Source organism: Diospyros lotus, chromosome 7 (genome assembly GCF_014633365.1).
Source record: "Diospyros lotus cultivar Yz01 chromosome 7, ASM1463336v1, whole genome shotgun sequence".
Classification (NCBI taxonomy): Eukaryota; Viridiplantae; Streptophyta; class Magnoliopsida; order Ericales; family Ebenaceae; genus Diospyros; species Diospyros lotus.
In genome coordinates, this window is record NC_068344.1 from 317,422 (window position 1) to 329,763 (window position 12,342).

Consider the following 12,342-nt stretch of genomic DNA (forward strand, 5'->3'; position numbering starts at 1 on the left):
AGGGTTGCGGGAAACGAGCTCACCTCTGGGCATGCTGAATTAAGTTACTATATATTTGAAGGGCATCTGGGTGTTTGTGCTGTTGCAGGCCTCAAGTCCCTTGTATATTTTGTAAAACCACTTTACTATGTGCAAAAATTGTAACTTTTTGTAATGAACATGACTGCATGTAAAGCTTAGGCATTTCAGTTGGCTTCGCAACAGGTGGATTGGAACGGCTAACCCAACAAAGCAAAATACTTTGTAACCAAAGGGAGGAAAGATCCTAAAGACTCTTAGGACACCAAGTAGACAACCCTGAGTGGAAAATATAAGTGGGTCTGCATCCAATCCAGTAGGGCTGAAAAAGAAACCAGGGTTACTGCAGCAGGCAAGGCAACACCAGTTTTGCTGGTGCAGAGCCCAGACTGGTCTATCTGTGACCTTTTAGGTGATAATAAATCTAGAATTTTTTTTTTCCTGTAACTAAATCTAGAAATTAGGGTCTATGTAATTATATGCTTTTGTACTAATAAACGCTTCTGGTTTTTTAGAAATTGTAACCTTGTTTAGGGATAATGGGTTATGTTAGGATGGTTGTAATTGGGCCCTAATTGTTGGAATTGTTCTTCAAGATTGGCCAATGTTTATCGTAAGTTTTGTTTCGTGACCAAATTTCTTGCTCATGTCTTCAGAGGAGAAGTTCTTAATCAGATGACTTGCCACCGAAGAAACGTGAGACAGTCAAGTACATGGATCTTTCATATGTGAAACGACGGCCCAAATATGAAGTTAGCAAGGGATTCATTAAAAGGTTTGACAAGGCATTAGGCATCTGCTTTAAAATAAAAGAACAACATGTGTGAAAACATAGATCAGACAACAAATTGTTTAAAAGATCACGAGATGGAAGAATCAGATTAAGGAACACTAGCAAAAAATGCAATCGGGATATTAATTGGACTAAAAAGCATACATAGTTAGGACTCCAGTCTGCAGACGAAAGAAAGGGGTGATTGCATGATTAGTATGAGATATATATGGAGAGAGAATAGAACAGGAAATGGACCTTTTTCCAGAGGTTGCGGTGGGATCTGGGTGGGACGGAGTGCCAAAGAGGCGGTCGATCTTGATACAGAAGGAGCGGATTTGAGTGATACCATGCTTGACCGTGGTGGAGTCTGCACCACCTCCGACGCTGCCACCCTGGTGTCTCGAGTCCTCAATAGCAGCCTCTTCGAACTCTGGTACACCTCCGACGATGTCACTCCACCACCCCCTTCCATGCTTTATTAGCCTGCCCCCAGAAAATTTGTTCTTACGGTTTTCGTAGTGGCAGCAACGAACTAAAATAATGATACTTTGCTACGTCACTTCACAGGTGATAAGTGTTTTCAAAAAGTAAAAGAATTTAGAAAATTCATTCCATCATCATCATCATCATCATCTTCGGACTTGCCTAGCTTTAGACAAGTGACCAAAGAGTCTCGCACATTAATGTCATTAATCCATCAGGTTTGCTTATTATTATTATTATTATTATTATTATTATTATTATTTTAATTGGGTAATGTCCCTTCAAAAATAATAATAATAATAATTTTTAATTGGGTAATGTCCCTTCAAAAATAATAATAATAATAATAATAATAATAATAATAATATTATTATTATTATTATTATTATTATTATTATTATTATTATTATTATTATTATTAATTTAATAATAAAAACATAGACGAAATCATGGAAGTGAATATACCTAAAAATAAATATGTTTGTTACAAGGAGGACTGCATCCATGCCAATCATGAAGCGGGAAGCGGTAAACGCAAATTTGTGTAGATAAAAGGAAAAAAACCATTCTCTCTCTCTACAACAAAACACAGGATTGAAGTAACCGTATATAATATCAATCTAGCTAGTACAGGCTGCAGCATTATCCTAATTTATGAAGAAGAAGAAGAAGAAGAAGAAGGTCTCTATGTCTGAGTCTCTGCAGGGATTTGGTCGACAACTTCAATGGGAACAACAGGAATCGAGTCCCACCATTCCTTAAGCCGTCGATTCCCTTGACTACTACTACTACTATTATTATTATTATTATTTGCATTTGCGACATGTTTCCCCATGTTCCTCGTTATTGTGAAGCCATATAGTACGAGGGCCATAAGAATAAATTTCATAGGAACCACTGCCAACAAGATTGCTGTTCCAGTCATTGCCATCATTACCATATTTGCTTGCTGCAATCAAGAAGAGCAGAAAGAGGTTTTGCAATTAGTTTCAAGTCCTTTTTGCAAGATGACAATTATTGGAAGGGAATAAATTATTTAAAAGAATGAACATTAATTTTTGAACTAATTAAGTGACACAGAATCAACTAGCTGACGAGATAAATAACAATTGATGGCTACAGTAGTGGGACTAATGATGATTCGAATGAATACCTTAGGGGCCCTTGAAACAAATATTGACCAGATTTTCAAGATTGAAATGTTTGTCCACTGCACCAGGGCATGCACAGTATTCAATCCATATTGTGCAGATACAATGCTCTCCATTGTGGTCTGGTCGGTGGCAGTGCACACAACTACCTTGTTGCACTTCTCTCCAATTCTTTCTTTTCTTGCCCAGAGCATCTTTCCCACCACCCACAATAAGCAAGCTGCTAGTGCCTTGCCAACCCATTCCCTACAATATCACCACCACAATACATATATATATATATATATATAATATACATGTTAATCATGCTCAAATTAAAGATTATAAATGTCACTATTACCTGCTATCCTAGCCCATCATCTATCATAAACGCAAACATACATATCATTATCATTAACAATAACATCTACGCCTTATTCTAACTGAGTCAACAAGTTAATTAGCTAGGGTGGTGTCGTGTTATTTTTATTATCAATTGATTTCTAAAAATCACATTGACAATACAAATCCAATCAAAAAGAACAATGTGGCAAAAATTTTACGTCGGATGCCCTTCCTGACACCACCCTCACATGAGGGAATTGATAATATAAAGTTCTAATATCATCTTCGTATGAAAAAGTTTAAAGAGAGGGCACTGAATGAGGATCATTGATATGTTCACGTTTCATCACATAATTGATATTATGAAACTGACTTGTACACCATGAAAACACATCTAGATGTACATAATGATTTTAAGCAAATGTTCTTAAAAATCAAACTTGGTGTACAAAGACAAAATTTCTGCCAACATTGAGCCAAATGTAAGGATGGATGACGCAAACTCACTTGTATATGGTCAGCAGGGATATGGTGATCACAATAATTGTGGTTAATGGTGTTTCCCACCTCAGGATTTCTTGACACCAGGGCCCCACATTTTTAAGTGGCTTCAGCAGCTCCTGCAGAACCAAATTCAGTGAGCAGAAATATGAAGGGCGTCTGTTGTCTCAAATACAAGTATTTTATCAAAAGAGAAGGATGGAAAAGACATTGGCAACCTTTGGTTTCAATCTGGGCTTTGAACATGATTTAACAGTCATACAATGTACCTCAACATTCACATGATCCCAGTTCACAATCATAAGGTCTTTCCCATCAACTTGCTTAAATAGGAATAACTTTATGCTAGCTAGACTAGTTGCACTCGTTATTTGAAACTTTGGTTCTAGAAGAAAAGGGCTGATTCAGTTGAATGAAATATCAATGCTCTACAATCTAACACAATTTATGCTAAATATGACCAGAAAATGAAGCATGAGAACAAATTAAATGACTGAGCTTCTGGCCTTCAGAGAGCCATAAACCCAGCCAACCACCTTACCATGAGAACAAAAATGCTGTCACTTATTCCCTCATCTTTTAGCCCCTCAGCAGTAGCTTTTGCCATATCAATTTCTTTTGCCTCCTCTCTGACTTGATTAATGGCACTCTCCAATGATGAAATATCTTCAGCTTGGCCCCTAACAGTTGTCATTTGCTCACTTCCCTTCTCTGTCTCTAGATTAAAGGCCACCTGTTGCGAGACATTCATACACCTCAAAATTGAGCTAGCATTACAAGGGTGACCGCTATCAACCTTCTTTAAATTCTCAGCAAGCTCATCCAGTACATAGTCCCCCTTGGGCAACTCATCAAACAATGCAAAAATTAAGAAACTTTTAGGATCAGGAGGTGATATTCTTAGCATTTCCCTAGCTGCGTGGAGCCTTATAACCCCTAAAATAGTCCTTGAATGCATTTCCCATGCTTGTGTTGGGGATTCCAACTTGTACTTTGATAAAAACTGGTGCAATAGCATAACTTCCTTTACAAGAGCAAGCCAATGATCACGTCGTGTTGAACTTGTTATCTCTGGAAATTCCAGCACAACAGCCTCCTGCCTGGAAAACTCTGAGCACAGGTTAGTGTTTTTCTATAGTAGGGTTTAAAAAGATCTCCTAACTAGCAACAAGTTTCCCAGTTCAGAATATCAATCAGGATATATCTAAATCCTAAGCTAGTATATATCTGCAACGTGTAGCATATGGATGTACTCATCAAACTATTGATCGATAAAAGCAGTCAGTGCCAATAATGGCAGCATCAGGAACTAATTAAGTTGCAAGTTCTAAAAATGCAAATGAACCTATGATATTCGGAAGGATGTAGGATAATAAGCATAAAAATAATAACATACAGACTGATTTCACCCCAAGTACATTCAATCACTTACATAATTTCAGTGGTGTGATAACTACAATAACTGCAACAATTAGGGTCAGTATCTTTCTCCTTTGCTTTGGGCACTGCTAACACAGTGGCCGGATCTCTGGCAAACTCTGATGTATTAAGGGGCGTTGACTTCAAAGTTTGGGTCTAATGCTGGCAGTAAGCCAGGCTCCATGCAAGGCTCTGCTTGTTCATTAGTCATTAGGAGGCAATGTGGGGGCTAATAATGGGGCTATTGAATCTCTGGTGAGTGGCTCATGTGCCTGGCTTTGTTTATGTTGGCTCACCTGTGGTGCTTTGTTGGGATTGTACTTTTCTCTGTGTATTATGCGGGGATGTGCCCTTCTAATAGGACTACTCACACTTCTTTTTGGAAGGAAAAAAACTACAATAACAACCACAATTACATGAGAGCTATGCTTACAAGTCAGTGGATTCATAGACTATAGCCTTGTCGAAAAGGGGAGCACCCCATGGGCCTGTGGCTGCTGGCTTCACCCTCTGTTCAGTATCCTTTGAGAGATCAAGTTTCAGTGCATCTTCATACGATAAAACTCCCGAGGCCTCAAAGTAGAGGGCATAATTAGTTAGTGAGAGTCTACCTGGAAATTCAATCATCATCAGGAGGTAGTTGAAATGACAAATTATTTGATTAAACAAATTAGCAAGCTACTTTCTATCGGAATAATAGAGCATTCTATGTCAAAGACAAACCAGGCCAGCTTGTTCCTCCAATATGACGCACCACCCTTTGCGTGCTTATTGTTCCTTCAACATGCAATATAAATTCATCATCTGCCAGTTCCACACCTTTTGGTGTTGCTTGCTTTCGCAATTGTTTCATGCATCTGATCAACGTTTAATGCAAAAAATCAATAGAAGTCATTACAAAATAGACATCAAGCGTATTCCTTTACTCGGGGCTGCCAAATCTGATCCAGCCCTACAAAGCAATAATGTGAACGGCAGACTTCTTTTGACTCATTCTCATACTATAGGCTCTGTCCTCCTCCTAAACGGGATCAATTGATTTATTACCTGATACTTTCTTCAGTGGCAGTTATTGTCTTTCCATTGAATGAATAAGAAAGAATGTTAATAGCCTTATGTTAGTAATAAGAGTCTGTCTGGAACCAGCCTTTTCTAGTTTTATTACCAATTTTTTTGTTGGGTTTCCAAAATCAAAGATGTTATGGAGTTACTTTATTGAGGATGTTACTCATATAATGAAGCACTATGGTTAAACTGAAAAAGTGTCTAGCATTCTATACAATCATAAAGTTCCTTTGAAGCTAGGAAGGATGGTTTATCGAATGGTGGCCATACAACCATCTGGATTTTAAGTACCAACACGTACGTAAAATATAAGTGCAATTGGGATAAGGACATTATGGTGGATGTGTATCCATATAAGAAAAGGTAAAATTTCAAATAAGATTATCCATAATAAAGTTGAAGCGGTACTTATTAAAAATAATATATGTAAGACGCCATTTGGACATGATGGGAAAAAAACATCTAAAGAAGCACCTATGATGCAAATGAATGAAACAGAAGAGTTTGTAGCAAAATAGGTAAAAGACAACTAAAAAAACTTGTAGAAAACTTTTAGATGTGACATGAAATATAATCGCCTTAATTTAAAGAAGATGTGGCCATAGATAGAGATAATGATCAAAGAGTTAAAATTCATATATAGCCAATCCCAACTATTGAAAAAATTGTGGTGGTATAATGATAAATATGTTGCAATAACTCAAAGATTCCAAGGTATGAAAACTCGTTTTCCTTAAAACTTTATTTGTCCCAAAATACAATGCACAAGAGATCCAAACAAGCCTCCAAGATACAATGGAATTAGGAATAATGTTTGTTGACGAATGTGCAATTTCTGAAAACAAACCCGAACACACGGAATTAATAACAAACATAAGAAACTTCGTATTCTAATTCTGCAATAAAAGAATACAAAGAGTTGGTTTTTGTATGCACAAAAATTATGAGATTTTATGTTAGAATGTAGAAGAAGAACAAGGAGAGAGAAACCACATGAATTCTCAAAGTTTTTTTTTTATCCAACAACACACTAATTTATTTATAGATAATGTTACAACCCTTCACCAAAGGTACAACCATTCATATGTATTACAATCATTCACAAAAGGATATAACTAACTCTTGTGTGTTACAACCCTTTACCAAAGGTACACCCATTCACCAAAGGTTATAACCACTTAAATTAAATTTAAACAAGTGAGGTACAACCCTTTACTAAAGGTTATAACCATTCATGTGTGTAAATAGAATTTGAAAGGTTAGAACCTCTAGTTCCTTGACTTGGATCTCTTCCCAAACAAGTGAAAGGTTGCAACCATTCTTTTGAAAATCTCTCCAACACCAACTTCATGAGATTAAGACTTGTAACAATGGTGATGATTAAAAAACTGAGATTTTATGATTTTATGTAAAAACAATAAGGTGTAATACTCATCTCATTCTAATGGAATCTCATCATTTTCTAAATAATACTACTATGAAAATGACTATAAAAGCTAGTATTTTTAGTAGTTGGCAACCAATATATCGTTACTTCTTAAACAATTTTTTTCTATTACTTTTTAAGCCAACTTTTTTACAAGAAAATAAAAAGACAAGAGGAGCTTTGCAAGTTGAATCTAAGCAATAAAGGAAAAGTACATTGAAAGAATTACTTGTCAATTTCTTTCAAGTATTTGTCATAAGCAGGGAAGGAGAGCTGGTTTGCTGTAGGTGCAGTCAAAGTTTCAAAAGTAAATCTCCCATTAACCATATCAACAACTAGTGGTACTAGCGTACCAAACCACACAAATGCATCTTCTTTTACGCTTGGTTCATGATCAACCTACCAATACAAGAGACCAGGTATCAGTGTAAATGCAGAACAAAAATTTGAATCATAATGAATTGTGAAAGACGCAGCATGCTAATATACAATATACGTATGAAATAAGCATATTGACAGCAATATATGCTATGAATTATCCCAGATCCTACTTGGTTTCATTAGGTAATTTTTGGAGCAAAAAACTATGATTCAACAAACTAATACTCTTTCCCTATATGGGACCAGGTGATAATAGGAACCTACCAGAAGTGGCATGAGGTCTGAATAAAAAAGGGGGATTTCATCTTGCTCATGAGTTGCTCCTATAGTCATCCTCTTTTCCTCTTTCTCCTTTGCGACACTCTCCTGCAAAGCAAATGTGAGATAGACGAATATGTTCAGTTATAAATATAAGCATGCATACAAGTTTCAAATAGAAACTACCTGCTTCTTTTTGATGGGGAAAAAGTGAATTTTCAACTTCCAATGTAATCATTGTTTGTGGCAATGATAAAAAAGATGAAAGTATTAACAATCCAGTTCTTAGCAATCAAAATAAAAAGAAATATAGAGTTTACTGATAGGTAAAAAAAAATGGAATTAGAAGTTCCATGGCCTCATTGAAAATCTGAGTGAACCTCATGGAACCAACACTAAATAAACTCCACTAGAAAATCAACCAATTAAACACCTCATCAAACCTTCAGAGGTCTTGCAGTTGGGAAGATTTTATCTAATCATGTTTTGCTTTCTTTTCCCTTCATCTTCATTCATTTTACATCAGACGTACGTCCTTGAACTACAAAAGTAACTATCCAAGTATTGTCCTCTAAGGACATCATCTCTAAGACATTGATCAGGTTCCAACTAAGAGTAGAGAATAAGGGATTGACCTAGTTGACTATCATCAAACACGATAATGTGGTTAGTAAAATTTATTTATCTATGATTTTCTTTTTGGATGAATGGCCCTAGACCAGAGGTTAGGTAAGTAGTCCCGCATTCATAACTGGTCCAGGGGTCAAACTCAGCTACAGCTTTGGCCTCTGATGTGTACCAAAAATATAATTTCTATTTGGTTTTCCGCTTGGTGAACACGGGAAAAGAATGCAGGGCAAAAGCAGCTGCTATATTCAGATATATATTTTGAAAATATTGATTATGCTTAAATTGTTCTAGTAGTTGCCCACTTCAACCTTTGAAATAATCCTCTAAAGGGTGTCCCTAGTGCATGAAGCTCCCCGCTTTGTGAGAGTCTGGAGAATCATTTGTGTACACAATGTTACCCTTGCTTTGCAGAGAGATGGTTTCCATAACTCAACCCCATGACTTTTCAATCACAAATTAAGCACTGATAGCACAGCCAAATGGAAAGGGAAGTAGGGTATCACTATGGATTCTCCCTGCTGCCATATGAGAAGCCATTTGATCTAGCTGGTATGACTTGATGAGTTTCTCCCAAGTGCTTCCATTTCTTATCAAGAGAACGGCAGATAGACGTTATCAAAAAGAAAAGAAAAGAACAGATAGCCAGCCAAATAAAAACACAAAGTAGTATAGAATTGTAGATATGGATTCTCTCTGCTGCCATATGATAAGCCTTTCAATCTAGCTGATATAGCTTGCAGGTTTTTACTTACTGTGCCACTTGATTGTGTCAGAAAAATTGCAAAACACTTAGATAAAAAAAGATAAGTACCTATATGGAATAAGGACATAGCTTGGCACAACATATAGTTCCCCGTATTGATATTTTTAAATGAGGTCCAGAAAAATTAGAATAAAAGGAATATCATGAAAAAATACATTATTAACCTTTAGTCTAAGCAAAAAAAAAAGAAAAGAAAGAAAGAATACAATAGTGGCGATCACTTTAATTCTCTTAATGGCTTAACCTGAGCTCATGATCAACATCTTATGCAGACCGGGTATTCCAAACTGCATGCCAGGCATGCTTGGGATCGTTTCAGTTCCAAAAATTCACCTTCTTGGGCTCTCAACCCTGTCCCCCTCCCCCAAATTAGAAACTGTGCAGAGTGTCATGTTTTGTATCTGGGATAAAAAATTTGACAGAGGACTGTGTTTGTGTGTTTCAGTATCTGCCCCACTAGCCATGGGAAGATTCATCTACATTAATCTCGAGTTACAGCTATCCCAAAGAAGCAGAATGTGAATTTGTGTTTAAAATTAAGATGGGATTGTGAACGCACCGTATATGACTCTTCCTGGTCGGAGCTATGCATCTGCCAAGCGAGCATCATATCAAATGTAAACCGACTGAATGATCCACTACTGATCATTTGTTCTATGTTGGAGCACATGCTACAAATAGCTTTTGAGCAGCAGAACTCAACTAATTTCCTTGAATAATCACCCATTTCGGGCTTCCATGATGCCTCAAATTCTTCCACCATTGAGTCGACTGATGTATGGAGCTCCCTGCATTGATAATATATTATCAAATTACAAGTTATAGTCATGAATTACATTAATAAACTTTTGTTCAAAGAAACTCGGACTGTCCAATGTTGGCCATATCCTGTGTGTGTCAAAACTTCGTCCAGGTATTGCTGTTTGTTTAAAGTGCTCAATAGTCAATGATAAAATTCCACATGTTATTCTAGACCCTTATTCCTCTCTGATTTTGGCCGCTAGCCCCAATCTTATTCCAATTGACCGAATCCAAGCAAATTCCAAATTGAAACGGAAAGTAAGTAGGGAAGGGAAAAGGAGAACAACACTAGTTTGAATTGAAGACGCTCTTTCATCAGCGTTTTCTAGTTTGATGCAATAAATAATATGCGAAGCTGATCGATCGGCAAATCAAATCGAGAATCATAATTTGTTGGCGCTCTAATTTGAAGCCAGCCTGTTCCTTGCAGGTATGAATGTGACTGAATTATCTAAACGAAAGGGGCACAGAAATCCAAAACCCGCCTAGAGTATCAACCATCAGATCGTAGATGTACGGCCTACGAAGTTGGTTGTATATCACCTGCACAAGTTTCTGCGTGTATGTGTGGGGAGAGAGAGAGAGAGTACCGGGCACATCCATGGAGGACGTGGTTGGCAATGTCAGAGAGATGCTTCCTCTTCATCATCATGCGAAGGAGGGATGGAGATGGGAGAGTCGATCGCCGACGCGACTCCGATATCAGAATCTAATGGGCCTTTTTAACTTTTGTGTTGTGGAGGCGGCAGAATCAGAGCTACTTAATGTTGGCTTGCTTCCTTCCTTCCCTTGCTGCTGCTGCTGAGGCAGAGCGAGCGGGTTTCGGTTTGATGGGAACGGAAGATGTAGACGTGCTAGTTTCAGAGTCTGCCACGCGTAAGCCATGCAGCCCAAATGCCAAATGCCAAAATGGTGTGCATTTGCCCGCATTTCCTTCTTTCTTTCTAAATTAAAATAAATTCGTTTCTACCTCTTCATTTTTTAAAATATAAGAATTAGATTATATATAAAACTTTCTTGGCTAAAATAAGATAAGATGGGTAGCATTATACACTATTGACGTCATTTTTAGTTAATTAAACATATAAAATATGTTATGATATTATAGTAAAAAAATAATAAATTTTATAGAACATTAAAATTTTGTTAAGTAGAGTCTCACCTTTATTTTGAGGTTATTAAGATTTGGTCTCAGTATCATCTTGAGATTTAGATATTGAGCCTAAATTTGATTTTGATGTCATCTCAAGTCTTGTTTTTTACCTCGAAAATTCTATTGAAGGATATCGTATATCGTCAGGGGCGAATCTAGCCAGGTGGGATGGGATGGGCAGGGCAAAATTGTAGGTGGGTTAGACTAAATTAAGGTTGGGCTACTATTAAAAACTTAATAAATTTACATTACAAAAATAATTTTTTTTGTGGGTTGCCCTGAGCTTCAACCTAGGGCAACTCACTACTGTATTCGCCCATGTACATCGTAAAGTGTCTAATCTCATAATAAAACTCAACTTTTTTGGGGGGATCTCTAAAATTGGGACATTGGTCTCTTGCCAAGTTTGAACTTCAACTTCTTGCTAAACTCAATCTCTAAGTTTTTGTTAAGATTGGACTTTAACCTTTTATTGAGCTTAACTTATTATTATTATATATATATATATTTTACTCCCTTAACATATAGACTAGTACAATTTGCTATACACATATTGAAGTTCGATATATATTTTTTAACCCACTTTGGGTACATGTCCAATCATATTAATTTTTGAAAGCGTATAAAAAATTTACCAATGTATTTAAGTATGAATTATAACAAGTGCAACTATTTAGTAGTATTATTTCTATCACACTACAACATTTCAGTTCCAACCCTAAAGGTATTAATTTTCATCTACAAAAATTTATAGATTTTTGTTAAACACCAAAGTAGACTTTGGTCATGCAAAAATAATTACAAACCACTAAAAATGAATATCTCATTCCCAAAGCTTTTCCTTACCTTTCGAAATCTAACTTCACTTGGGCACGTTTGACTGTGTGAGATAAGTGCTTAATATTTGAATAAGGGTTTAAAAAATATTTTTCATGCATGATTTATTCTATAACATGAGTATAAACAACATTTTTGTGATCTGATGACTAAATATTAGTACTTAAATTTTAAATTTTTACCACGTTTACATTTATAAGATGGCTCCCAAATATGTTTACATTTATTTCGGGACAAAAGGTGTACTCAACTTTAACACATTTATATCTAAATCTAATGGCTATAGTTTCATAAATTGCAAAGGAAACTATATTTGTTTGACGCAATAATGGATAAAAAAGATTCATGTTTAGAGAG

General features: G+C 36.3%; 1 protein-coding gene across 1 annotated transcript; it reads right to left on the reverse strand.

Annotated features, from left to right (window-relative positions):
- Positions 1–1,761: 1,761 nt before the first annotated feature.
- Positions 1,762–10,644, reverse strand: LOC127806321 (uncharacterized). Its single transcript, XM_052343541.1, has 10 exons — positions 10,586–10,644; positions 9,754–9,982; positions 7,808–7,909; positions 7,392–7,561; positions 5,395–5,528; positions 5,105–5,282; positions 3,794–4,352; positions 3,259–3,371; positions 2,430–2,673; positions 1,762–2,225 (listed from the first exon to the last, which is right to left on the reverse strand). The coding sequence occupies exons 1-10, from the start codon at positions 10,642–10,644 to the stop codon at positions 1,962–1,964; spliced, it is 2,052 nt and encodes a 683-aa protein (XP_052199501.1). The 3' UTR covers positions 1,762–1,961.
- Between the last annotated feature and the right edge of the window lie 1,698 nt (positions 10,645–12,342).